Source organism: Lepisosteus oculatus, chromosome 11, assembly GCF_040954835.1.
Source record: "Lepisosteus oculatus isolate fLepOcu1 chromosome 11, fLepOcu1.hap2, whole genome shotgun sequence".
NCBI lineage: Eukaryota > Metazoa > Chordata > Actinopteri > Semionotiformes > Lepisosteidae > Lepisosteus > Lepisosteus oculatus.
The window spans coordinates 248,821-276,193 of NC_090706.1; the positions used below are offsets into that span (position 1 = coordinate 248,821).

The 27,373-nt window shown below is 54.4% G+C and overlaps 3 protein-coding genes across 5 annotated transcripts; 2 read left to right on the forward strand and 1 right to left on the reverse strand.

Moving 5' to 3' along the window:
• The first annotated feature begins 1,819 nt into the window (after positions 1–1,819).
• Positions 1,820–8,685, forward strand: cap1 (CAP, adenylate cyclase-associated protein 1 (yeast)). Its single transcript, XM_069196222.1, has 13 exons — positions 1,820–1,964; positions 4,701–4,812; positions 4,978–5,075; positions 5,161–5,238; positions 5,346–5,489; positions 5,746–5,831; positions 6,016–6,121; positions 6,217–6,394; positions 6,483–6,679; positions 6,756–6,879; positions 7,053–7,135; positions 7,345–7,488; positions 7,611–8,685. The coding sequence occupies exons 2-13, from the start codon at positions 4,704–4,706 to the stop codon at positions 7,692–7,694; spliced, it is 1,431 nt and encodes a 476-aa protein (XP_069052323.1). The 5' UTR covers positions 1,820–1,964; positions 4,701–4,703; the 3' UTR covers positions 7,695–8,685.
• An 866-nt stretch (positions 8,686–9,551) lies between these two features.
• On the reverse strand, positions 9,552–11,948 carry ppt1 (palmitoyl-protein thioesterase 1 (ceroid-lipofuscinosis, neuronal 1, infantile)). The gene is made up of 9 exons (XM_015348507.2): positions 11,549–11,948; positions 10,949–11,058; positions 10,731–10,858; positions 10,547–10,617; positions 10,368–10,470; positions 10,203–10,293; positions 9,967–10,065; positions 9,785–9,856; positions 9,552–9,705 (listed from the first exon to the last, which is right to left on the reverse strand). The coding sequence occupies exons 1-9, from the start codon at positions 11,664–11,666 to the stop codon at positions 9,583–9,585; spliced, it is 915 nt and encodes a 304-aa protein (XP_015203993.1). The 5' UTR covers positions 11,667–11,948; the 3' UTR covers positions 9,552–9,582.
• Positions 11,949–12,029: 81 nt separating this feature from the next.
• LOC102697740 (sialin) lies at positions 12,030–19,258 on the forward strand. 3 transcript variants are annotated; one of them, XM_006631311.3, is made up of 11 exons: positions 12,030–12,190; positions 12,984–13,207; positions 13,721–13,935; positions 14,958–15,191; positions 15,411–15,585; positions 16,120–16,238; positions 16,415–16,576; positions 16,670–16,802; positions 17,907–18,054; positions 18,182–18,272; positions 18,391–19,258. In XM_006631311.3, the coding sequence occupies exons 2-11, from the start codon at positions 13,120–13,122 to the stop codon at positions 18,547–18,549; spliced, it is 1,524 nt and encodes a 507-aa protein (XP_006631374.2). In that variant the 5' UTR covers positions 12,030–12,190; positions 12,984–13,119; the 3' UTR covers positions 18,550–19,258. The 3 variants fall into 3 exon arrangements, with proteins under 3 accessions (XP_006631374.2, XP_069051588.1, XP_069051587.1); XM_069195487.1 differs by lacking the exon at positions 13,721–13,935; XM_069195486.1 differs by lacking the exons at positions 12,030–12,190; positions 12,984–13,207; positions 13,721–13,935 and adding an exon at positions 14,134–14,672.
• The last annotated feature ends 8,115 nt before the right edge of the window (positions 19,259–27,373 follow it).

Consider the following 27,373-nt stretch of genomic DNA (forward strand, 5'->3'; position numbering starts at 1 on the left):
ACTGACTGCACACAGGACTGGGCTGTTGGGTGTTGTTCAGGTCTAGAGAGACTTCAGCACTGTTAAAAAACAGAGGTCCCCTGAGCAACCAGCAGGTGCAAAGATCAAATTAAAATTGTCTCTGGGAAACTGTAATTAATAACGGGAAACATAACTCTCCCTCTCCGACATGATGGAGTACAAGAAAGCTTGCAGACGAGCCATTCGAACCTCCTCTTAGCTGGCTGCTAGTGTATGAATCTGTGGTTCCTGTCCAGACGCCTCTTGGGGAATCTCAGGGTTGCAGCTTTAACAGCTCAGCTGGGAAACTGCTCCAGACCCCCACCACCCTTTGTGTAAAGAAAAACTGATTTCTGTCCTAAATACCCTGCAAAAATATTGAGAAACTGGCACAGCTTTCACTTTCTGTTGCTTTGAGGATTGTAGTCATGACACTTTGCTGCACACACTCAAAGAAAAAAACAGAAAGAAACAAACAGATAATTAATCGGGAAGGAAAATGCCAAGTCAGCACTGCCGTTCATAAGGGATCCCCGGGGGATGTGAGAGAGCCTGAGCAGTGTTCCAGGAAGAGTGGGCAGACAGAGCTGGTGGACACTGACCCAGAGAGACTCTAGCTGCTACACAAGCTGCCTCCGTGTGCGAGGAACACGTTTCAGTTCTTTCTGTGCAGCTCCTGTTGACATTTACTGTAAGCAATCTTTCCCTTACGAGTCTTCAGTCTGATTCCAGAGCACCAACATCCTGTGTGTAATTTAGTGACCAAAGCATTTCACAGTAAGTCTCAACATGCTGCAATCTAAACACATTTCCCTTGACTTCAGTTCTGCACTTGTCTCAGTATTTCCTGGTATTTTTTCTATAGCCTCAGGCTCTGTTCCACCCGTCTCGTATTTCTAATGTATAACACACTTCCCTCTCATGGGACAGGTCTCTGCTACAGGCACCTGGGCAGATCGCTAGGATCTACCCGGAGATCCCAGGATCACTGTTCCTGATGCACAGATGGCAGTGATCAGGGTGTTGATGTAGAGGTAAACAGTCTCCCTCCCTCTGTGCTGCAGTTTCCACGCTGAGTCATGGCTCCTAAAGTTAGAGCACAGCAGCCGCCTCCAGACCCCGACAGACAGGGGAGGAGAGAGGGCGCAGCTGAGCCAGGCTAACTAGATGTGTGTTTAATGAGGGAGAGGAGTCCCAGGCCAGCCTGTCCCAGGAGTGCAGCCAGCAGCTCTAATATTGAGGCGTCTGGGGCTGGGTCAATAGCTCAGCTTGTGCGAAGAGGAGAGGCCACCGTGGCAACAGCAGAGTCCGGGACAGAGCAGCACAATCGGCAGCCATGTGCTCACTGAGGGCGAGGCTGTGACGGGTTCAGGCAGGCCCATCTGAAGGAAGAGGAATTTGTTCTGGGGGGCTCTGGACTCCCTCTGTAGCACTGTCTGAGCTGGACATAGACAGGTCTCCCCTGGTCAGTCTGCTGTATCAGAGACAAGTCTCCCCTGGTCAGTCTGCTGTATCAGAGACAAGTCTCCCCGCTCCAGGAATGCCGTGCAGGTGTGACTATCACCCCACCCCTCCCCCACTGCAGTGCAACATGCAAACTCACATTCAAATCCAGGTGTTGTGTAATGTGTTGTGCAGCAGCCCGCCTGCTGCAGCCGTGTCAGACATGATTGCACATACAGCACAGTAAGAGTGAGGGGGCTGGAAGGCGCTTGGGAAGGCATACAGCACAACTGCCCTGCATAGTGTTCCAACACGCACAGCGAGCACGCAGCCAGACACAGCGGCGACTCTCTTCCTTATAAGGCAAGAGCGGCGTAGCGCGGCGCAGGGCGGAAGGCGGCCGCGGTGCCTACTGGGAGTTTCCCGACCGGAAGAGAGACGCCGAAGGAGTGAGGGAGCGACAGGAGACTTCTGTAAAACAGCGAGACTGATTTACCCCCCAGCGAGAGGAGACCGATAAGGTGAGCGGGGTCTGCGTGGCGGGCGGTGGCGTGGGGTGGGGAGCGGTGCCGGTGGCGGAGGGGTGTCTGGTGTTGATGCATTAGCGATCGCGCTGTTGGCGATGATGCCGAGGGTCGGTGCGCGGACAGGAAGCGGGGCCGGTGCGGTTCGGTGGCGCTCGAGACTGCGCTGAAGTCAAGCTCCGTTTGCGTTACTGCGCTGCCGGACCTCAGCCCGCAGCCGTCGGTGTTTTCGCCAAGACGCGCTCAGAGTGGGGTTCGGGGTTCGGGGTTCGGGGTGCAAGTGGGCGTGTCGGACCCGAAGCGGAACCCTGCTTTAGTCTGCGCAGTTCATGTCCTGCGCTGTCGCAGGCCGGTTCCGGCTCAGACAGAGCTGCAATCGGGCCGGGCCGGTGTCTGCAGGCGTGGCTTCTGGCGAGGTCGGGCTTGTTTTGCCAGAACGGGTCGTCCGAAGTCCATCCTTCAGGACGGACAGCGCACGGGCTGTGGGAGAGCACGTCACGCGTGGGGCGCAGTGCCGGCTGGCCTAGTTCCACCGCGGCTGCTGCCTGCGTGGGCTCGCGGGACAGCCGGCCTGTGCTGGACAGTGGTCACGGTGTTCAGGCACGACAGTCGGGGGGATAAAACCCCACAGGCAGCAGCCAGCCGATAGAGCACAACATTCACTTCCCTGTGGGCGGGAGGCCGGCTCGGTCCCGTGCCAGCGTGTCCCTGAGCCAGGTCACCCAGCCTGCGGTGCTGAGAGAGATGCTCGGCGCTCCTGCCGTGACCAGTGCAGTCTGGGCGCTCTTCCCTGGGAAACCGAGTCGGTCGGGGGGCACGGCGAGACCTGACACCCCCAGCCCAGCCCAGAGAGCAGCAGGAGGGTCTTGGGGTGTCAGTGTGCACACCAGACGGCCTTGTGGGGTGTCAGGGGGACCAGGGTGGCCCCCTGATGGTGTCGGGGGGACAGGAGGACCCCAGACAGTCACCCTGAGTCTGTCAGAGGTGACACCAGGCCGGCTGCTCACCCAGCTTCCTGTTTCTCTCGCATTCTGGTCCCAGAAAGGAGGAAGTTGACTGCATCTCTCCTCTCGAGTCGGGCTCCCTCTGATTCGCCTCGTCAGTCCTTATTAACCTGCGGGATGGGCGGTTCTGACCCAGGACCCAGTCCTACAGGCCGGTCTCACTGCTTTCAACAGATTGAAGCCGTTCTTTCCATGATTCTCTACTGTCGCCTAGACGTTTACAGAAAAGGCTGTTTCAGTACAAAAGGTGACTGTTGTTCACCAAGGGAGAAGTCATCAGCTTCCCGGAGGCAGAGGAGGAGGAAGAATCACTGGGACCAGAACCACTTCAGATACACTGCTGTCCTGGGCCTGATGGCCAGTTGGTTCTGGTCAAGTTTGCACTTGATATCAAAACAAGTGGCTTATCAATCACTGTAGAAGCAGAAAACAAATTCAAAGTGATTAATCTAGAGAATCATGACAAGAAGAAGCCCCTCTTACCTGTGACCCGTCTTGTGTTCTCTGATGTAAGAACTTGACTGTAGCAGAGGGTCCAGCTGAGGCACAGGCTCTCTTGCTTTCCTGTGTCGGGTCTGCAGTGCAGTGTTAGCGAATGAGCTGCATTGAGCAACACTGTTTCGAGAATGTGAAATAACGAACAGTTTCTTAGCACTTCAGCCAAGAGTGTTGACTTTTACAACCAGACTCCTGCCTGCCCAAAGACAATACGATTCTGAATAAAACAGAATTATGTCTGTATATTAGTAATCGAATGAAGACAATAAGAGGTGAGTGTGTAATTTTATATTACCCATTCAGTAAGGTAGTTTCTCCTAAGAACTAGCAGCCCATGTGATAGTGGCACACTCCCCTCTCCTGCCTCTCTCCGTGTACAGGCACTGTGCTGTTTCTTCATGTGCAGTCATCATGCATCATACTGATGCTTCAGACCAGATGTGGGCGATCTCTGAAACCCGATGTCCAGCTGTCTGCTGAAGCAGAAGGGGACTGCATGGCATCTGTGTTCTATACTGAGATTCTGTCCATTTGCTTATACAAATGCATTCAAAACATCAAGCATGAAATCTCCAGCAGCTCCTGTTGCTTTCCATGTCCGAGTCCACAGACACAGCAGACACTAAGCAGCGCTGGAGTGGGTCAGACGGCTGAGCCCCGGGAGTCTCACCCGTCTCCCTGCCCCTGTGTGCGTCAGGGCTCTGCAGCCCCCCGTCTCGGGTCACAGGCAGGGACATCGGGACGTGTAGACTCGAGCTGCTGTCGACTCTCATCAGACAAGCTCTGTGTGTGACGCCAGCAGGAGTGTAATCAGTCTGGACTGGACAATCCCATCTTAATGCCCTGACCAGCTGACACCCTGACGGAGTGGGAGGACGGGGGGCTGTTTGCCCAAGTGAGGGGGCGGTGTCCTGTTACCCCATCGTTCAGTGTGTGAGATTCCCTTCTCCTGAGACTCTAATAAGTCACATTCCTCCCAGACATGTCCCAGCCTGATTCCTCCCTCCTCCCTCCTCTCCCTGTCCTACCTGTCTGTAATCCTGGTGCTTTGACTCCCCCTGGTGGGACTGTCTGATAGTGCATTTCCCACGACAGCCGTCTGTCCGCAGTGATTGATGGCTGTGTGTCTCTGAGCCAGTGTGTCGCTGTGCAGTGTATCAGTGCCAGTGTGGCCAGTGTGCTGTGCATCGTGCCAGTGTAACGGCCTCACGTGTGTGTTTGCACCCTGCAGGCAATGGCTGAGCTGGCGAGTCTGGTGCAGAGGCTGGAGGTGGCCGTGGGGCGCCTGGAGGCCGTGGCGGGGTCGCAGGGGGACAGCCCAGGAGCCGGCGATGCCGGGGCAGGTACAGTGGGGTGTGGGGAGTGTGTCTGTCTGCGTCGTGTTGCTGTACTGCTGGGTTCTGGGACAGATGTTTTGAAGATCTGGAATGAGCTGTCTTGATGTGCTGATTGGTCTTTGTGTTTTGCGCTCGTCTTAAGAACCCTGCTTTGCCTCCCTCTCTCCCCAGTCGTGCAGTTCGTACAGGAGTTCGATGCCCTGGTGTCTGGCACTGTGGCTCAGTACTGTTCCCTCAGCCAGCAGATAGGGGGCGATGTCCAGAAACACGTGAGTCTCTCTGTGGTCGTCACCTGCCTGAGGTTCTGTGAGTCATGGCTGGAGGCCTAACAGCGCTCCTCTCCTCTTCCTCCAGGCGGAGATGATAAAGCAGGCTTTCGCTGCACAGAGACAGATCCTGGTCATAGCCTCCCGCTGCCAGAAGCCCTCTGACGTGAGTAACAGCGTTCTGCACCATCACAGCTTGTCGGCTTGTTGTTCCAGCACTGTCGGTCCCTAGCAGACAGGACAGCTGTGACCCTCTGTGCCCCCTGTCCCCAGGCCACGCTGACCTCGCTGCTGCAGCCCGTGTCCAGTGTGATCGAGCAGGTCCAGTCGTTCCGAGAGAAGAATCGCAGCAGCCCGCTGTTCAACCACCTGTCCGCGGTCAGCGAGAGCGTGCCCGCCCTGGGCTGGGTCGCCATGGTGAGGGGGCCGGGGTGGGCGGGGAGGATGGCTGCGTTGTCATGGCGAAGGGCTGGGTTGCTGTGAGAGGGGGTGTGGCCTGGGTTGTCAGGTGGGTTACAGGCAATATGAAATATTCCTCACAGCCCAGAGGCTGTCTTGAGGTCTTGGGTTCTGTTCCTGGTGGGCAGGCACACGGCTTTCTTCCGTGAGTCTCGAGCTGTCCTGCGATCTGTCTCGGCTCCACTGACCCCATGTCTATCTGTCTCTGCCCAAGGCCCCCAAACCTGGCCCCTATGTGAAGGAGATGCAGGATGCTGCCATGTTCTACACCAACCGCGTCCTCAAGGACTACAAGGACAAGTCAGTCTATTTCCCTCAGCTCGCCTGTCTGCCAGCGGCTGTAGGCCCTGTGTGTGTGTCTGTGGGCTCTCTTCATGTTGGCAGCCTTCCTGTGTGTAAGACAAGGGTGTGTGCGTGTGCGCTGTCTGTGTCTCTGTGTGAGTGTGTCTTGGGATCCCCTCACTCTCTGTCTGCCTGTGTCCAGGGATAAGCAGCATGTGGACTGGGTGAAGGCCTACCTCTCCATCTGGACAGAGCTGCAGGCTTACATCAAGATGCATCACACCACCGGCATGAGCTGGAGCAAAACTGTGAGTGTGCGCGCGTGGCTCTCTCACCGCGCCGTGAGTGTGCGTGTGTCTGTGCGCACATTTGCTGACCCCCTGTCCCCCTCCCTTTCTCTCAGGGTCCTGTGGCTTCGGCCTCCTCTGCTGCTTCGCCCCCGGCTGCTGGCGGCCCCCCTCCCCCGCCCCCCGCAGGCCCGCCCCCCCCAATGGTCCTGCCCCCATCCAGCCAGGGCAGCTCGGACGCCACCCGCTCTGCCCTCTTCGCCCAGCTGAACAAGGGCTCTGACATCACCAAGGGTGAGTTCTGCCGGGCCGGGCAGGGCCCGCAGGGGCGAGCGCTCCCAGCAGCCCCGCCCTCACGCTCACCCTCTGGCCTCTCGCGCAGGCCTCAAGCACGTATCGGATGACCAGAAGACGCACAAGAACCCGTCTCTGAAGTCCCAGGGCGGTCCGATCCGCACCGGGCCCAAGCCCTTCTCCACGCCCCAGATCCGGCCCTCCGGTGCTGCCGCCGCTGCCGCCGCCGCCCCTCAGAGCAAACAGCTCCCTGTCCTGGAGCTCGAGGGCAAGAAGTGGCGAGTGGTAAGAGGCTTTGCCCCGCCCGCGCTGGAGCCCCTGCCCTCGGCCTGCTGTAACCCCTCTCTCTCGCGCTGCGCAGGAGCACCAGGATGGGGCGCAGGGCCTGGTGATCAGCGACACCGAGCTCAAGCAGGTGGTGTACGCCTACAAGTGCAGCAACAGCACCCTGCAGGTCAAGGGCAAGATCAACTCCATCACCGTCGGTGAGCAGAGCTGAGGCAGGAGGGTGAGGCAGGGGCCTGAGGCTGTCAGTAAGGAGGGGTGAGGCAGGGGCCTGAGGCTGTCAGTAAGGAGGGGTGAGGCAGGGGTCTCACCTGTGTGCACCTGCTGCCTGTGGGCACACTAGGTGTTGAGATGTGTGTTCTGTCTCGTGCAGATAACTGTAAGAAACTGGGCCTGGTGTTTGATGATGTAGTCGGGATCGTGGAAGTGATCAACTCCAGAGATGTGAAGATCCAGGTGACCTGTCTGACGGAACCCCCTCTCTGTACACCCCTGTTCACACGCACGCACGTGTGCACCCTGTCTCTCTGTACCCCCCTGTTCACATGCATGCACGCGTGCACCCTGTCTCTCTGTACACCCCTGTTCACATGCACATACATACGCACTCACACACACCTTATCTCTGTACACCCCTGTTCTCTCACACACACCTCTCTCTGCAGGTGATGGGCAAGGTGCCCACTGTCTCCATCAACAAGACGGATGGGTGCCACGTGTACCTGAGTGAGCAGTCCCTGCAGTGCGAGATCGTCAGTGCCAAGAGCTCGGAGATGAACGTGCTGGTGCCTGGGAGTGGGGGCGACTTCGTGAGTGTCTGGGGGGCTGTGGGGAGGGCGGGGCGGGGGGTCTGTGCGAGTCCAAGGGGCGACGGGGTGCTGTGTTGCACGAAGGACAGACTCCACAGCTTCTCTCTCTCCTCCTGCTGCAGACGGAGCTGCCTGTGCCGGAGCAGTTTAAGACGGTTTGGGATGGCAAGAAGCTGGTCACCACGGCAACTGAGATTGCCGGGTAGATGACATCCTTTTCTGCATCTCCCTCCCCCCACCCCAAAACCGCCACCCACCCAACCAATCAGCCAATCACAGAGCAGCTGAGTTGACCTGCCATTGCCCAATCAGAGCTACAGCTGTGCCTTCCTCCAGCCAATCCCAGAGAGGGCTTCATTCTGCTTTTGGTGTGGGTATTAACATTGGCCAATGGGACACCAGCGCACTGTTTTTTTCAATTTTATTTTAAACGGTTTTGCCAACATTTTTCTTTGAATTTGCTGAACCATTCCTGCCAAACAGGGGGTTGGGCAGCTGGGCTGTTTGCTCAGTCCATGGGGGTACAGGGCCCCCCGCTCTGTCCAGGGTTACCCAGCGTGTGTCTCTGTCTTTCTCTGTGATGGACTTGTTGGTGGGGGGGGGGCTTTCAGAAATATGCAAGGGCACCCCAAGCGTACAAGACCTTTCCATATAGTTCACTCTGTCTGAGCATCTGTTTACAGCAATCAAAACTAATAATAATGTTTATGAAGTAGGACTGGTTAGTAAAGTTATAGTTATCCTGCAGGTAGGAGCTTAATTTTCACAATTAATATTGCAGCAAAATTACAAAAAAAATCTTTGTTTCCATTCCAGATAGTTCCCAGCATTCCCTGTTTTGTATCTTTTTTTCGTCGTCTCTGTTCTGCGCCTGTTTGTTGCTCCAGAGCTGCGGTTCTGTCGGAGAGGGATGGGAGCCGGGAAGAGCTCGATCCTCCCTCTGGGGCTTCGTGTTCGCGAGCGCCCGCGCCGCGAGCCACTCTGCACTGCTTTTGGGCAGGTGTGTCGCTCCGTTTCGTGTAACCGCAGGGCGTAACTGTCGGTCTGGGGCTCTGCCGGTCAGCCTGTCTGTCTAACCTCTGTAGCTCGGTGTGGGTTTTCTTTCACTATGATCCAATAATATTAATCTTATTCATCAGTACTGGATGATGACATTTTTCAAAAAATGAGACGCAATAAAAATGTTCCTGGAGTTGCTGCGCCGTGTGGCCTGTCTGTTATTCCTGCGCCAACTGTCTGCCCAGACGCCACCCTGAAGCCCTGCCACTGCAGAAGTAGCAAAACAAGAGGCAGTGAAGAGACTGAAATTGATCAAAATTTATTTGAAGCTTAGAACAAAACTACAAACCTAAGCTGCAATCAGTTCATTCATTCACATTTGACTCCTGTGTTCTCCTTCCTGATTGGAGAGTTAGTTGATCAGAGTGTCCAATCTGCCATGTCTGCAGTGTGTTAGTAGTCCAGTAGGGGGCAGCCTTGTCAATGCAGGTATGGGGGGGGGGGGGGGGGGAGTGTGTGCAGGTTTGTGTGCTACTGCAGATGTGTGCGCAGGTGTGTGTGGGGGGGTGTGCTTGCGCAGGTGTGTGTGTGTCGGGGTGTGTTAGTGTGTGTGTGTGTGTGTGAAGAGTGTGTGTGCTGTGTGTGTGTGTCGGGGGGAGAGTGTGTGTGTGTGTGTGTGTCGGGGGGGAGAGTGTGTGTGTGTGTCGCGGGGGAGAGTGTGTGTGTGTGTGTCGGGGGGGAGAGTGTGTGTGTGTGTCGGGGGGGAGAGTGTGTGTGTGTGTCGGGGGGGAGAGTGTGTGTGTGTGTCGGGGGGGAGAGTGTGTGTGTGTGTCGGGGGGGAGAGTGTGTGTGTGTGTGCGGGGGGAGAGAGTGTGTGTGTGTGTGTGTCGGGGGGGAGAGTGTGTGTGTGTGTGCGTGGGGGAGAGTGTGTGTGTGTGTGTGTGTGTCGGGGGGGAGAGTGTGTGTGTGTGTGTGTGTCGGGGGGGAGAGTGTGTGTGTGTGTGTGTGTGTCGGGGGGGAGAGTGTGTGTGTGTGTGTGTCGGGGGGGAGAGTGTGTGTGTGTGTGTCGGGGGGGAGAGTGTGTGTGCAGGTGTGCTAGCGCAGGTATGGCAGCAGGTTTGTGTTGAACCACTCATCGGTGAACTGCAGGTGGTCTCCATCACTGGATAGGAACACCAACTTCCCTGCCTTGTCCATCTGCTGCAGCCCCAGTCGGTCCTGCAGAGAGAGAGAGAGCGTCAGGAATGCTGGGCGAGAGAGAGAGACGGGAGCTCAGAGAGTGAGGCAGGGTGCTTACCTCTGTGTACAGTGCACTTTCCTGCAGAGTCTGTGTCTCCTTGGCCTGACCAGGGCCATAGAACCCAAACCACTGTACGAGAGGGGTTAAAAAGCACACTGATCTGACTACAGCAACAGGGGTTATCATACAGTCTGCATGTGTCTGACACTGAGAGGTCTGTAAAGTCTGCCAGTATGTACCTCAGAGTCCACAGGATCCACCATACTGTCTTTCAGGAACTTCACCATCACCAACTTGTTCAGAGACATGAGATTCTTCTTATAGGTCTCATTCACCACCTGGGAGAAACGGGGGTTAATGAGCACTGCATTGAAACAGCACTACAGCAAGCACAGGGGCTACTACACTGTGGGAGAGGGGTTAATACACCATACAGTGTGGGAGAGGGGAGCAGTGGGGGGACGGACAGACTGACCCTCTCCTGGTTGATGTCAGCGAGGAAGAGGCTGTGGGTCTTGTACAGGTCCTCGTTCAGGGGGTCGTGCCAGTACTGCGCCTGGACCAGACTGAGAGAGAGACGGGTCAGTACCACCCCTGAGCCAGACAGGAAAACGGGCCTGGCGGTTCCGCAGACACTCACTGGTTCTGCACGAGGGGGGTGTAGGCGCCAGAGTTCAGCATCTTGCGGATCCAGTCGCAGATGTGAGAGCTCTCTCCCGGGCAGCGAGGGAGGCCGTACACTCCTGCCGGGGAGAGGAGGGGTGAGACGGGCCGAGTCGGGCCGGGGCGGCCGTGCTGTGGGCCTCGGGGTGCTCTTACCTTGGTGCTGACCCCCCACTGAGACGAGGTTCCTCATTGGTGGGGAGGGACATCGCTGGGCCACAGCTCTCCTGCAGGGAGAGGGAGGGAAGAGATTTCAGGACCCCTGAACGCCACGCTCACTCACCCTGAACGCCACGCTCATCCCCAGGCTCAGCCTGATTCCACAGCCCCCCTCACTCACAGGAATTGACCCCCCTGCGAGAAACCCATGGCATTGTAGCCCCCCTTTAGCTGGGGGTCCCGGGACAGCTGGGCACACACCAGGGAGACCTGCGCATTGACATCCATGAAAAAGCTGTTCTCTGTGTCCTGGACAGAGGGAGAGAGAGAGAATTAGCACAGGGAGACTGGGAGAGAAGAGCAGTAGCACAAGGAGAGGGGTGGATCCCCAGGGATTACCTGGACAATGCTGTCTCCGATCTTCAGCGATAGGACATATATCCCTGGGATCTTCACTTCCACCATTTTCTTTATCGCACCCATGCTGAGGGGGTTACAGCAGCTGTCCCCTGGGGAGACAGCAGGGTGAGGCTGTGGCACTGCTGGAGTGTTGCAGTGCTTCATTACGATGTTATTACAGTAACTGCAGGTTTGTAATAATGCTGGGACTGGGTATGTGGCCACACTGCTGTTACAGTGGAGTCGACACGCAGATGCCCCGCTCTTGAGCCGCTCCAGGGACACCGTCACCCTCGGATTACTGCGGGGCTACACACGGCCTAGTACCCAGCTGAGGAGACGGCACTGGCATCCCTGTATTGGTCTCAGCGAGCCCCTTATTACTGAGAGCACTAGCGACAGAAACAGGAAGCGAGCGGCTGTTTCAGTTAGTGCAGCCGGTGGCAACCAGGAGTCTAGAAAACCTTCCTGGGCCGGTTTTGGCGGCACGACGTCTACAGCTTTTCTTCACTGCTCCTGCGCTTTCCAGGAACTCGACACTTAACGTCCTCATTCTCATCCCCGTCATCATCCCCAGGACACCGGCGGTACAGCTCTCACCCATGCCGTGCCACAGCACCAGCGGGACCGTGGCGTTGGAGCCCCGAGCCAAGCCGAGCAGGGCAGCGAGCAGCGGTCCGGTTCCGAAGAGCAGGCGGAGGAGAGGCGAGGTTGCCATGGTGATGCAGGGCCCGTCCGGGAAGAGCGAGGACTAGACTCTGCGGAAGTCCACCAAAACACGGAAGAGCGGTGCGTGTGACGAGGACGGAGTAGCTCACTGGCGCGTCTTTGTCCACACCGCTCTCTTCAATAAATTATTTTGCGCAATCAGTGCTCTGCAGTATCACGTATCAATTTTAGATAACACTTCCCTTAAAAGCAGTTCGCAGTTCTGTTTTCTGTGTAATATTTCCTCTTATTATGGGTCCGCTTCCTTGTCACGTGTGCTTGGACCAGAAGCCCCACCCCTTTCCAGTCATGTGACCGGGGACTTTGGCAGGTCATGTGACCGGGGACTTTGGCAGGTCATGTGACCGGGGACTTTGGCAGGTCATGTGACCGCCGATCTCTTCGTCCAAACCGCAGAACTCTGACCGGCAGGGAGTTGATCAGCTGGGAGTGATGCGGCTGTGCTTTTGGGGTACTGAAGTGTCGATCAGAGAGTCCGGACCGGATACCCCCTCACCCTCCCGCCTGTCTTAGGTAAGACTCGAGCGCCGAGCCGTGCGGATGTCCCGGCGGGGAGCAGGGCCGACGTGCCCGTGTGCAGCTTGTGAATTAGTGGGAGACAGTTAAAGGTGTTTTTTAGATTGAAGGATTTTGACATTTTATTGTACTGTTTAGTAGAAAATTTGGAAAAAGAGCATTTATTTATAGTCAATTTATTTATCATTCTTGGTAAATTCCACATCCATAAATCCAAATGGTCTAATAATACTCCCCTTTTTAGTTCTTTTGAGGTGGAGCTAAAACACTGTTTAAATTTTATTAAAAATGTGAGAAATAATAAAGCACGGAAAACATATGATATATGTAAAAAATACAATTTAATCATATAACTTACTTATTACCTCTGGCGGTTAACTGTTTAGTTTTCTGTTTGTGTTTGTTCTCTTGTACCTAATTTGATCCTCTGATTGTATTTGTATTTGTAAATTCTTTACACATTTAATAAAAAATTATTTAAAAAAATTAGTGGGAGACTTCTGTCTCCTTCCTCACTCGGTCTGTATGCGCTTTCTCATGGCCCCGTTTTGTGTTTGTGTGTGTGTGTGTTACTGTGCTGTGGGGACCAGAGCCGAGAATCTTTCAGATGAGATGGTTCTGCTTTTGCTCTTTTGGTGGGGTGGGAGTCAGTGGAGCTCAGTGCTCTGCCTGTGGCTGTCAGCAGGCCAGATCCTCGCCAGGTTGTAGAGCTGCCAGGCTGCAGGATGGAGGTGATAATCCGGTTCTCGAGTTCTGTTCCGGAGATGTTTGTTCCCTTATTGTTCCCCAGGAGAGCTCTGGTTCCCAGTGTTAACAGCTGGACTGTGGCAGACTGTCCGGCTCTGACTGGAGCCATTTGGCGGGAGGCCTGCAGACGATGAGTCCAGCGCCCCGCCGGGACCCCTGACCCCGCCTTGCTGGTCGCCATGGCGCTGGTCTCCCGCGGCTCTGTGAACTGCAACAGCTGCGATGAGGAGGCCACGCCCCTCCTGGATGGCGAGCCGGCGGAGCCTGGTACGTGGACTAGGGGACGGGTGCCGTCCGTGTTGGCTCTGTGGGCACGGGGTCATGACCCCGCCATGACCTCGCTGTGACCCCACCATGACCTCAGCTCATCCGCTCCATGTCCACCCCGTTCACAGTGAATCTGACCTCCCATCTGGGCGTGTTTAGACTGCCGAGATTCAGATCAGTCGTCTTGTATTCCCCATTCCTATTTACCTGCCCAGTTTCAAAAGCTGACTGTATAATTGACGTCATTCACATCTACAGTACTTATTGTCTTTCTTATCACACCTGCATGTCTGGTATCTGTGAGTGGGCTCCTGTTGTGTTAAATGTGTTGTGTCCTTTACCTGCCTGCAAAGCACATTTCCCCCTGGGACAGTCTGCTGAGTAATATGTACGTTGTCACACTGTGGGGGTCTGCAGTAGAGTGGTCTTCCTGAGCGTTGGTGTGTGTTCAGAGCACATGCCAACACACCCAGGATGTGTTCGGTGCTCATTGCTCTACTGTGTGCGTTGTAGCGCCCCCTGCCTGCTGCTCCGCGCGCTGGGGCCTGGCCACCCTGATGTTCCTGGGCTTCGCCGTGGTTTACGCGCTGCGCGTCAATCTCAGCGTCGCCATGGTGGCCATGGTCAACGTGTCCACTGTCCCACCAAGCAACAACCAGTCTTCCAGAGAGGCGTGCCCTGCGCCTTCCGGAGACGCCAACAGCAGCGGCTCAGAGGAGCCGCCAGCGGTGTGTGGGTCTCTCTCCTCTCTCAGTGTGTGGGTCTCTCTCCTCTCTCAGTGTGTGGGTCTCTCTCCTCTCTCAGTGTGTGGGTCTCTCTCCTCTCTCAGTATGTGGGTCTCTCTCAGTGTGTGGGTCTCTCTCCTCTCTCAGTGTGTGGGTCTCTCTCAGTGTGTGGGTCTCTCTCCTCTCTCAGTGTGTGGGTCTCTCTCAGTGTGTGGGTCTCTCTCAGTGTGTGGGTCTCTCTCAGTGTGTGGATCTCTCTGTGTGTGGATCTCTCTCCTCTCTCTGTGTGTGGATTTCTCTCAGTGTGTGGATCTCTCTCCTCTCTCAGTGTGTGGATCTCTCTCAGTGTATGGATCTCTCTCCTCTCTCGGTGAATGTGTGGATCGCTCTCTCCTCTCTCTCTCAGGCCTGTACAGTATCTCTCATGTTCTCCTCCTCCTCCCTCAGGCCTGTACACTATCTCTCATGTTCTCCTCCTCCTCTCTCAGGCCTGTACACTATCTCTCATGTACTCCTCTCTCCTCTCTCAGTGTGTGGGTCTCTCTCCTCTCTCCTCTCTCAGTGTGTGGATCTCTCTCAGTGTGTGGATCTCTCTCAGTGTGTGGGTCTCTCTCCTCTCTCCCCTCTCAGTGTGTGGGTCTCTCTCAGTGTGTGGGTCTCTCTCCTCTATCAGTGTGTGGGTCTCTCTCAGTGTATGGATCTCTCTCCTCTCTCAGTGTGTGGATCGCTCTCCTCTCCCGGTGAGTGTGTGGATCGCTCTCTCCTCTCTCTCTCTCTCTCTCTCTCTCTCTCTCTCTCTCTCTCTCTCTCTCTCTCAGGCCTGTACAGTATCTCTCATGTTCTCCTCCTCCTCCCTCAGGCCTGTACACTATCTCTCATGTACTCCTCCTCCTCTCTCAGGCCTGTACACTATCTCTCATGTACTCCTCCTCCTCTCTCAGGCCTGTACACTATCTCTCATGTACTCCTCCTCCTCTCTCAGGCCTGTACACTATCTCTCATGTACTCCTCCTCCTCTATCCCAGGTGCCTCGGTTCCTCTGGGACTCTGCCACTCAGGGGCTGCTGCTGGGCGCTTTCTTCATTGGCTACATCCTGACCCAGATCCCTGGGGGTTACCTGTCTGGCCACCTGGGGGGTCGCTGGTTCCTGGGAGGGGGCGTGCTGGGCACTGCTGTCCTCACCCTCCTCACCCCTCTTGCTGCCCAGATGGGGGTCCCCTGGCTGTTTGCACTGCGAGCGATGGAGGGCTTTGGAGAGGTGAGGGGTGAGGGAGAAGAGATAGGGGGGTATCAAGGAGAAGAGAGGGGCAGGAGTCTCTGTGTGGGTCCAGCGGTCCTGCCGGGACACTGACCGGTCCAGTTCAAGGAGAAGAGAGGGGGCAGGAGTCTGTGTGGGGCCAGCGGTCCTGCCGGGACACTGACCGGTCCTGTCCAGTGGCTGGCTCTCTGTAGTGACGTGCCGTCTCCCTGTCCGCAGGGCGTGACTTTCCCTGCCATGATGGCGATGTGGGCCTGCTGGGCACCCCCCCTGGAGAGGTCGCGGCTCATTTCCTTCTCTGGCGCCGGGTCCAATTTTGGTGCCTTTGTAGCTCTGCCCCTGACCGGCTTCATCTGTCGCACTCTGGGCTGGCCAGCTGTCTTCTACTGCTTTGGTGAGGAGTACACACTGACCCTGGTACTGGTACTAGTACTGATCCTGACCCTGTTTCTGTCCTTGGTACTGGTACTGACCCTGAACCTGGTACTGTCCCTGTCCCTGGTAGTGGTACTGTCCCTGTCCCTGTCCCTGCCAGGCAGAGATGTTTATATTGGGAAGGAAGAGAAGTGGAGAATTCGGAGAACAGAGGACAGATGAATTGTTCCTCTGGGGAGAAGAGGAGCTGAAGACCTTTTGGGAACTAATACCTCTGTGAAGGACTGGTTTTAGGGACCGACCAAGCGACACCTGCACATCTTAGGAGCAGAGAGCGGTTCCGCAAGCTGACAGTGGCAGATCCTGAAACGCACGCTCCTGATCTGGCGAAGTGCTGTCTCTGGGTTACATGCTGGGGCCTCAGGTGTGGCAGTCACCACACTGGAGCTGACCCTTGACCCCCAACCCCTGAGCCACTGCAACTCACACTGACACTCTTGACACTGCATGAGCCCATTTGTGGTCTCTATGTCAACCTGTGCTCCCCTTCCAGGTGGCGCCGGCTGTCTGTGGGCCGTGTTCTGGTTCCTCTTGGTATCAGATGACCCTCGGTCTCACCGGCGAATCAGCGAGCAGGAGAGGGATTACATCACTCGAACCATCGGCACAGAGGTCACTGCTCTGGCTGTGTCTGTCTCTTCTGAGTCTGTCTGTTCTGACCCCCCAGTTTCTCTCTCTCTCTCTCTCTAGCTGTGTGCCAGTCTCTCTCTCTCTCTCTCTGTATCCACTAGCTCTGCGCCAGTCTGTCACTCTGTGGGCTCACCCCCTCCCCCTTGCCCCTCTCTCAGGGTGGGTCCCACGGCTGGTCAGTGCCCCTGGTGCCCATGCTGCTCTCCCTGCCCCTGTGGTCCATCATCATCGCCCAGATCTGTGCCAACTGGTCCTACTACACCCTGCTGACCTCCCTGCCCACCTACATGGACACCATCCTGCGCTTCAACATCGGGGAGGTGAGGCAGGGCGCGGCCGCGCAGTGGGGCTGGCAGCCGGGGTCAGGGGGTCAGTATCGGGGAGTCACTGCGTCTCTCCCTCTCTCTGGGCAGAACGGGTTCCTGTCCGCTCTGCCCTACCTGGGTGCCTGGCTGTCGGCGGTGCTGTCCGGGGTGCTGGCTGACTGCCTCCTGGAGAGGGCGCTGCTGAGCACCACTGCTGTGCGCAAGATCTTCACCCTTACAGGTAGGAGCAGGGGCAGAGGAAGTCCATCTCACCCCCCTTCCCCCCAGGCCGGGGGAGACGGAAGGCGAGAAGTGGTTTGGATTAGGGGTTAGAGATCCTTTTTACTGTGAAACTGCCTAAGTGCTAAAGCGCTGCTTGTGTGATACCAGTTGTGTCCACCAGATGTCAGCCTTACACAGCTGTAATGTGGGCGTCATTTCAATTCAAGAAGCTGTACTGGCAAGACCAATGAATTTCCGTGTTGCCAAAGCACATACAATGAACACAACATCTACTGACATTTACAATACAGACACTGTTTTTATTAAGAGACAGACTCACTTTTCCTCAGGCTGTGACAGGAGATCACATACTGGGCTGACAGTTCAGCTGAGTTCCCTCCTCCCTCTCCCAGTAGGATTGGGATTCCTTGTGATTCTGGAAGGTGTGGGAATTCTGGGATTAGATTCCTGAATTTAGGGAAGAATGTTTCTCTAATCCCAGAATATCTGTCACAGTGTCTGTCTCTATTTCTCCCCGCTGGCAGTGGGAGCACAGCCTGTCCTCTCTGGACAGCCAGGTCTGCCTGTGTCCAGTCTCTCTGGCCAGGCTGTGGGCACTGAGCCTGTCCTCTCTGGGCAGCCAGGTCTACCTGTGTCCAGTTTCTATGGCCAGGGTGTGGTCATTCTGTGTCTCTCTCTACCTTCAGCTCCTCTTCTGTCTTCTTTCTCCCATTCCTCTGTCCCTCATTTCCATTGTATTGCACTGGGTTTAAACTCCTCTCTCTCTGTCAGTATTAGTGCACACTCACACTGCAGATCACTTTATTGGCTGTTTACATTTTCTTGTATGAGGAATCTGTCTTTTCACATACCCCAGCTTGCTCTCCATGAGACACACAGACAGAGAGAGAAGCTGGGGGTCAGAGCGCAGGGTCAGTCATTTATACAGCGCCCCTGGAGCAGTTGGGGTTAAGGGCCTTGCTCAGGGGCCCAACGGAGTAGGATTCCTCTGCCGGCCGCGGGATTTGAACCGGCAACCTTCCAGCCACAGGCGCAGATCCTGAGCCACTCTGCCACTCTGCCCCTCTCTCTCTGTAGTGTGTGAACCCTGCTCTCTCCTCAGGAATGTTGCTGCCGGCGGTGTTCCTTGTGGCTGTGGGGTTTATCGGCTGTAACAGCATGGCGGCAGTGATCTTCCTCACCTTGTCCTCCAGCCTGGGAGGGAGCAGCTCAGCCGGAGTCTACATCAACCAGATCGACATCGCACCTCGGTCTGCTCTGCTCCCCCCAGCACCCCGTCTCTCCCTCCCTTTTCCAGCTTTGACCATGGAAATCTTTGGCTCCAAAGATCAAAATCTTTGATAAAAATTAAAAAATAAACCTTTGTTTTTCTCTCAGATATGCAGGAGTGTTGTTAGGAATAACAAACACCTTTGGGACAATTCCTGGGATCGTGGCACCCATTGTGGTGGGGTATCTGACTACAGAGGTAACCAGTGTCCTCTCGCTGACCTCTCGCTGACATCACACTGAATCACGCTGACCTCACGCTGGCCCTCGATGCCCTGCGTGAGGCTGAAGTCCCTCTCTCCCTCCCTCTCTCTCAGCGTTCACTCGCGGGGTGGAGAGAAGTGTTCTACCTCTCGGCCGCGATCAACGCTGCAGGAGCTCTGATCTTCTCGGCGTTCGGCAGCGGGAAGATTCAGAAGTGGGCGCTGGACACACGTGGACAGACACCAGGAGGCTCGCCCGCGGAGCAAGACTGAAGGGCCCCAGGCTGGCGGGAGGGGAAGCAGGGTCCTCGAGTTCGAATCCAGCACTTGGCTGTGACTCCACACACACTGTATCGCTCTGCTTCTAGTTCTGTCTGACATATTATAACTTATCAAGACCTGGACCTCCTTCTCCCTGGTCAGCCGGACAACTAGACTCCCTGTCTGAGCAGGGAAGCGTCTGCCTTTAGCCCATGGACACAGCAGCTCTGGAAACGGGTCTTAATCAGGCCTCTTTTTAAAGTAATTGCAACTTTAAAATCACCTCAATGAATTTTTCATTCTGATTTACCCGTGTAGTTAGATAGCGCTTGTCCCTACAGTGCTGAACTGCAGTGAGGGAGAGCTGGTGGTCATTTACACGAACCTGTGGGAAACCTTTGCAGAATTATTACTGTGATAAACGCACTGTCCTCTTGCGGCACAGCGCCTCCTATAGGGCAGGCAAGGTCCTCCCAGTCTCGCTATACCAGAGATCCAAAGGCCTTCTCCAGGTGTCAGCAACGCGGAAATTAAGTTCAAGATGCAGATTTTATAAGTTTTCTGCTTCAGTGAAGTGAAGACGTCAGGGGAACATTGCTAGTCAGAGATCGAAGAGCACACAGAGCCTGTCTGGAGATACTGGGAGGGGATGATTTTGTGTTTATTAATTAGCACTGTAATTAACTGGTCATGCCAGTAAAGCTCTTTGAATTTCTATTGAGAGAGAGTCCTCTTCCTCACTACTGGTGCAATGGAGTTTAGTTTCAGTAGGGTGGGTGTTTTTATTAGGGAGATTAGTTTACAGATTATTTTAATTATTATATAAAGATATTCAGAATTTGCACTTCAAACATTTATCTAAAGAACTTTTTAAAAAACATTCTGAAAAGGCACTTTAACCCTCACAGCCACAGACACTGTCCAGACAGGCTGGGGGTGTCGAGCCTGGGAGACGCGGGTTCGAGGTGTGGAGCCCTGTCTGTCCTGGCTGGTCTGGAGGCCGAGCTTCTGAGGCCGAGCTCTCTAGGGCTCTCAGACGCCAGCCGGGCTCCTGGATGGCTTGTGGCACTAAAGGGCACTGCAGCACTGTTGCTATTTTCTGTCCAAGGGAACAAGTGAAGGTTTATTCCTGCTGAAAAGAGAAGAAAAGAACGTTTCGGCTGTGGAGTCTTCTTCGGCTTCTTCGAGAGGGAAGTATAATCCTCTCGTGATTTCCTCTCTCGCTCCACAGCCAAAACATTGTTTCTTTTCTTCTCTTCTCAGCAGGAATTAACCTTTACTTGTTCCTCTGCAGCCTACGCATACTGACGCAGCTCCCCACCTGAACTCCTTCATGCACAATGTGTGTTGGTTCCTGGGAACATCTGTTGTTCTTCTGTGACTTGATTGTCTCTGTATTACAGCCTTTAACTCTTCACACTTGTTTCCTGATTCCTCTGTGCTGTTGTGACTTACTATTCCTCTCCTCTCCTCTCCTTCACTCTGTCACAGTCCAACCAGCTGTCCTGGGTTGAGCTGTATTTGCACTAGTTTCTGTGCTGTGGACTTGTGTTAGCTCTGTAGCTTGGGCCCTTCTGCTGTACAGCATTATTCTACAGCTCAGACTCTTTGGTCTCAGCAAACCTGTTTGTCTTGTCAGCTGAGGTCTCTTGTATCTCTAAAACTGGAATTTCGGGAGAGGCTGTAGGATGCAGCCTCGGGCACACAGACACACAGACCCACACAGACCCACACTGGGACACACTGGGACACACTGGGACATGCTCCTGCTGAGGCCAGTTCCCAGACTGAATTTATTAGTTTCTGGCAAATTGTTTTCTCAAAATATCCTGACTTTTAAGACCCGCTCATCTGTACCTGCTGCCGCACAGCTCTCTGGGGCTCCTCAGGAAGACCAGGCTGGAGGAGCAGGATTCAGGAAATACCAGGGGAGTCTAACCCACTGCCCGATGTGTCTGAGGTCACTGCAGGCAGAGCTGCTCCACCCCTCAGGCCTGAGACCCTGCTGGCTTTGCGCCGGACACAGGAAAAGTGGACAAGACTCCATCTGCACCTGCTGGGGGCAAGCAAGCTCTGAGGAGCAAAGCAGTCGCAGAGCTGCCAGTGACAGAGCCTGAAGTTCAAGTTCAAGTTTATTGTCATTACACTCATATACATGGTATATGGTATAACGAAATGGTATTTAGCTAGCTCTCGGAGATAAGTAGTACAAAGAGAAAAAAAACACAACAACAACAATACAATTGTGTAGCAAAAGAAAGACGGAGACAACAGGCAGTGTGCAAAAAACAACAACAGATGATGTGCAAATAAACAACAACAGGCAATGTGCAAAACAACAAAAAAGTAACAGGTTATGTGCAAAAACATGCATAAACAGAATGAAATAAAGGGATAGAAATTACGGGGAGTGAGCTTTTGACATGTATGGTAGAGGTAGATTTTCAATGTGTGTTTGGGTTTTGGTAAGAAAGAAAGAAGGCACTGTGAGGTTCAGATCATAGGTGAGAGGTGGGGTGAGAGTGAGAGAGGCTGGGAGTTTAATAGTTTGATAGTGAGTCTGATAGACTCAGATTCTGAGTCTGGTAGTCCGGGCCCAAATGCTCCGGTACCATTTTCCAGATGGTAGCAGATCATAAAATCTGTAGCTGGGGTGTGTGGGGTCTTTGATGATGCTTAGAGCTTTCCTCAAGCACCATCTGTCATAAATATCCTGGATAGATGGGAGGGCAACCCCAGTGATGGACTGGGCAGTTTTCACCACCCGCTGTAGGGCTTTGCGGTCAGCAGCACTGCAGTTGCCACACCACACTGTGATGCAGCCTGTCAGTGTGCTTTCTGTAGTGCATCTGTAAAAGGTAGTGAGGATCTGGGGACATATCTTAGCCTTCTTCAACTGTCTTAGGAAGTACAGGCGCTGTTCCGCTTTCTTGATCAGACAGGTGGTGTTGAGAGACCATGTGAGGTCCTCGGTGATATGGACACCAAGGAATTTAAAGTTACTGACCCTTTCCACTTCAGTCCCGTTGATGTGGATAGGGGCATGTCCGGTTTGCAGTTTCCTGAAATCAACGATCAGCTCCTTGGTTTTGCTGACGTTGAGGGTGAGGTTGTTGTCATCACACCATGTTGTAAGGAGATTGACCTCCTCCCTGTAGGCCCTCTCATCATTGTCTGTGATCAGACCTGCAACTGTGGTGTCATCGGCAAACTTGATGATGGAGTTGGTGTTGTGTTTGGCCTTACAGTCGTGGTTATAGAGGGAGTAGAGCAATGGACTAAGCACACACCCCTTGTGAATGTGATTTATTGAGTCTCACTCAATAAATCACATTCACAAGGGACTACAGACACAGCGCCCTGATTCCAGAGTCCTCCCGAGCTCCCAGTATTTGGAAACGGAGTTGTTGTTTTGTTAAACCCCTGGATCGTTACAGTGAAAAGAAACGGTGAGATGAAGACCAGTTGGAAGCTGCTCGGCGCTTTTCGCCTTCGACGGCAGATGGCGCTCGCCGCTCTGTCCGGGCGCAGGTCCCGGATGTTGGCTCCGCTCGACTGCTGCCTGACGTCATACATGCCTTTTCATTGGTGTCACGTGGGGGTACAGTTAATGATCATTTGTTTCGTTTATTTAGCAAATCTAAAAAAATCAGTGCTGTAGGGGTCCGACGACCTGCTAATACTACTAGTAATAATAATAATAATGTGAATTTCGTAGTTTCACTTCGTCCGTGCCTTAAAATGTCGCAGCCAGTAGTGAGTTAATTGCTGCGCATGCTCAGTGCTGTCAGCCCTCGTGCTTTTTCGTGCTGCGTCACGCTTGTGTCTCGCGTGTGCGGCCCGTGGACCCGGGAGTCACGCGGGCACGCAGCTCCACTCCCCGGGCAGGACAGCCGGCCCGCCCCACACCCGTGAAACCAGCACGCCGCGTGCTCCGGCGTGCAGTGGGTCTGGCCGTGCCACAGCTCGCGTGGGCTGTTGAAAACGGGACGGTGCGGCTCCTCAGCCCAGCGGCCCGCACCCGGCTCAGCTCGGCCGGCTGTCCGCGGGGAGACGGGCGTGTCGTGACTCCGGGGGAGGGCGACCCGTAGCTGTGCAGATGTGTGAAGCGACACGTACATGCACAAATATGTTTCTGTTCTTTCTGGGAGGGTGATTGGCGTGCCAGTCCTGCGTGACGTGTCGCTGCGATGACTCAGGCGCTGACGTGACTTCTGAAACAGCAGCCAGACAGAGCGCGCCTCCGCCTCCGGTCACGCAGCACGCCAGTGAGCATCTATTAGAAATTTAAACCATCAAAAGGCAAGACGTACAACGGAAATATGTAGAAAGGTTAATTTTCAGCTTTTATAATTGTGAATTGCTCAGGCTGTGTAGTGTCTATTTCTGTATCTGTTTTTAATATTTTGTCTCCTTTTTGTATTTCTGTTGTTTAAATAAAAACTATAAAAAACACGTTAATAAAGTGACGGTTAATCCCAGCTGTGTTCGTGGATATCGTGAGAGATTTGGGGTAAAACATCGCCTTTGCCGAGTCTAAGGGTGAAGAGCGAGTTTTGTTCTCGGCTCGCCTGGCGCCGTGCTCGATGCGCGCTACCCAGCTCCGGAGCGCGGCGCCTAGGTGCGCGCGTGTTTGGTAGCCATGGCAACACACGCAGAGAAACTTTTTTTTTTCTGTGTGACACACCCGAGCACGTGGAAGTCACCACGCGACAAAGAAGCAGCGCAAGGCTGGATCCGGGATCAGGCAAGCTGAGGAGCTCCGAGCAAGCAGGCCAGAGCCCGCAGCCTCTTCTGGCCTTGAGCATTACTGACAGACACCCCAAAACATGGCGTAGCGCCCCTCTCTGTGACCTGCCCTGTGCTGTCAGGGGGCCTGGGGGCCTGTCTGTCTCTATCCGCCCTTCGGGACGTCCTGACTAGCGGGCGGGCTCCCCGTGTAGTCCAGGGCCAGCCCATCACAGGAGACACACACACACACACCAGGGCCAGCCCATCACAGGAGACACACACACACACACACCAGGGCCAGCCCATCACAGGAGAGACACACACACACACACCAGGGCCAGCCCATCACAGGAGACACACACACACACACCAGGGCCAGCCCATCACAGGAGACACACACACACACACACCAGGGCCAGCCCATCACAGGAGACACACACACACACACACACAGCACCCCATCTTTGGAACTGAACCCAGGGCCCCTGTGAGGCAGCAGTGGTGACCCCTGTTCCACCTTCCACCATGTGGCCCTTGTGATTTTTATTAAACATTATGATCATTATCTTCATTAGAAGGACTCAGGCTGGGACAGGAGATCACACACTGTATTATTATAATTGAGAGACAGACTCACTGTCTGTTCCTCAGGCTGGGACAGGAGATCACACACTGTATTATTATTGAGAGACAGGCTCACTGTCTGTTCCTCAGGCTGGGACAGGAGATCACACACTGTATTATTATTATAGAGAGACATGCTCACTGTCTGTTCCTCAGGCTGGGACAGGAGATCACACACTGAATTATTATTATTGAGAGACAGGCTCACTGTCTGTTCCTCAGACTTGGACAGGAGATCACACACTGTATTATTATTATTGAGAGACAGGCTCACTGTGTTCCTCAGGCTGGGACTGGAGATCACACACTGTATTATTATTATTATTATTATTATTATTATTATTTTATAGGCTCACTGCATCCCCAGAAGGTTTTCTAATGTTTTTAGCAGATTTGTAGAAGTCTTTCCCTTTTAAAATCATGTATTTATCTACAGATATCAGATCAAGGCTCTCTAGCAAATCAGGAACCACACTGCAAACTCACACAACCAACGGTTGGAGTCGTATTGCAAGAGCATACGCAGGACACAGGAGTCAGGGAAAAATACAATCGCCCCAGAGGAAATACTTGATAAAGGCAGACAGAGTGGGAACATCAAGGACCCGGTTCAGACAGAAGTGAGAGACTGTGTCAGATGGGTCTGAATAGGACAAACATTTCAGCACTACTATGTGGCAGGTCTGGTCTCACGGACACAGCTCATCCGCCATAATCAGAACAGCTTCCAGCCCTACTGGGGGATACACTCAACTGAGCCGCAGCCCTGTGTGTGATCTCCCCTCCCAGCCCGAGGAACAGTGACCCTGTCAAATTCAAATTCAAACAGCTATATCGGCCTAAGTGGTAAATTACAGTGTGGCCAAAGCAGATACAATTAACACAACATTTACAGACAATTACAATACAAACACATTTTAGGATATTTACATTATTGAGAGACAGGCTCACTGTTCCTCAGGCTGGGGCAGGAGATCACACCCTGGGCTGTCTCTAAATGTCCAATGATATGTTTTACTGTAAATGTCTGCAAGTGCTGTGTTATTTGTATGCACTTTGGGAACACTTTAACTTATCAGTCCTGCCAATAAAGCTTGTCGAATAGCATTGAGAGGGAAATGGCTTTAAATTTAGAGTCGTTTTCTCTCTTATTGTTTTCTGCAGTCTTCCCACACAGCCCGTTTCGAATGAGAAAGAGGTGCAGAGAGAGGGGTGAGGGCAGGGGGTTGATGGCCCATCTGGGACAGAGAGGGGCTCTCGGCTCTGTGTGTTAACGCTGCCACCCGGGGAGTCAGGATGCCAGTTCATCTCGCGTCGCTCTGCCCAGCGGGAGCCCAGAGGGGAGAGTGGTGAGGACGGGGGGCAGACAGATTGCATTGCATTGAATTCACCTTTATGTGTCTTTATCATTTGTCTTGTACTCGGGGAGCTCCTGAAGAAGCTCCACAGCCGAAACCATGTCTCTTTTCTCTACCTTCCAGCCTGAAATAAACCTCTGCCTGTTCCATTTAACAGACGACAGTAATGCACTACAGCAGCATCTGCAATAACAGCAATGCCATGATACAAAACAGCATGCAGCACATTGCTCAGTCAGAGCTCAATCCAACTCTGACGAATCAAGATTAAACACAGAAACACAGTATCGGGCCCGATACAGACAGATCCACAGCCCTGCCTCCTCCCTCTGTGGTGAGAAACGCAGACCCTGACTCCAGCAGCCTCAGCAGCTCACCGTGCAGTTCCACGGTCTCAAGAACGATAAGAACGATAAGAACTAGGACCGAACGGTTCTGGGCAGGGCCGGCCGAGCAGCGCGTCTCCGAGGAAAGCTCTCCCCCTGGCTTCCCGGCTTCAGGAATCTCCTGGGCACAGGGGGCGCACGGCCGGTTCGGACCCGGGCCGTCAGGCTCAGCGAGATCTGCAGGCGTGAACACAGCAGGGGGTCTTTGACAACACAGAGGGAGGGTCCTGGCACTGTGGCGCCGCTGACGACTCCGGACCCCCACCTGGGAACCCCAGAGAATGAGGAGGTGCGAGACCCCGCAGGGGCACTCAGCTGCACCCGGGCTCACGTCCCACTTCGCAGCTCTTGGGCGCAAAGCTGCCCTTTTGTTTTTGTTTCCAATTCTCCCTGCCAGCCTCTGAGAGAGCCAGTGGTCAGCATGCCCAGTGGTCAGCAATGTGCAGTGGTCAGCAGTGACCAGAGCTCAGCAGGGCCCACTCAGGGGGGTATGACTGGAGTCTCAGGGTCCAGCCTGCACTGAGACTGAACAGGTCTGATGCCCCCAGCGCCCCCCCACAGGCACCAGAGCACACAGGTCTGTCCTGCCCAGAGTCCAGCAGGCCGGACGGGCCGGGCCAGTTCCTGCTGGTCATCGGCTGACCTGAATCCTCCGGGGCAGAGCGAGAGGAAGCAGAATAATTCATTCTCTCACACAGCAGCTTCTCAAAGCACTTTACAGCACAGCAAGGGCAGGAGACAAGAGCAACAGACGGGCTCGTAACGCAATCCACTGTGAAGATGTGATAAACAGGCCCTTCGAAAGACAGGTCTGGGCTGACCAGCGTGGAGGAGAGGAGAAGGACAGTCGCAGTCCCAGCTGACCCCAGCACTGTCCCTCGAACCCACAGCCACCTCACACTGTGCATCAGCCTTTCCTGGCTCACCAGTGCACAGCTCAGCCACAGAGCAGCTCCAGGCTCAATCAAGGCTCATCAATAATTAAGCGGAGCTGTCTCCAGTCCAGCAGCTCGGACACAGCGCCTGCCTGGGCTTGTCAATGCCAGGGCGAGCTAATGATTTAGGAATATAAGGCAGCCTTAAACGGTTTTCCAATAAGAGTCGGCACAAGCAGATCTTCTTTAGTCTCAAACACTTTATTGCTCTTTTAATTTGGAGGCTGTTGTTCAGTGCTGTAGGAGCACACCAGTGACACACGCCTTCCTCTAACTTACTAAGTGTTTGACCGATAAGCACGTTATGGATCCCAGTCCGCACACGCGAGCTGTAGAGACTACCCTCTCCTCTCTGTCCCCCCAAACTCTGGGGGTGACAGGGCTTCTCTAGCTGCGCCCCAAAGCCCTGGGATTCTGTCCTCAAGGATATCGGAGTCCCCTGTCCAGAGCGCATTTAAATCTAGACTCATAATCCGTCTGCTCACGAAGCCTTCTCACCAATGAGTCTCTGCCGCGATTCCCACCTTCTCACCAACTTTCTTATAGTTTCTTACTGTATAATGGGCGGCTCTCGTGACCGGTTTCACACACACTGTACAGCGTTTAGAGATGCTACTCTTAAAGGCGCTATATAAAAGTGTGCCGGCCTGATTCCCAGTGGGACTGTACGGAGTCGCTGGTTCCCGGTCCCGCAGCCCGAGCGCCCTGCCCCCCCCAGTCGGCGGCGGGGTGATGACGTCAGGGGGCGGGCGGGGAATTTTCCTCCTTTCTGCGCGTTTTTGTGAGCGAGAGGAAGCGGGGG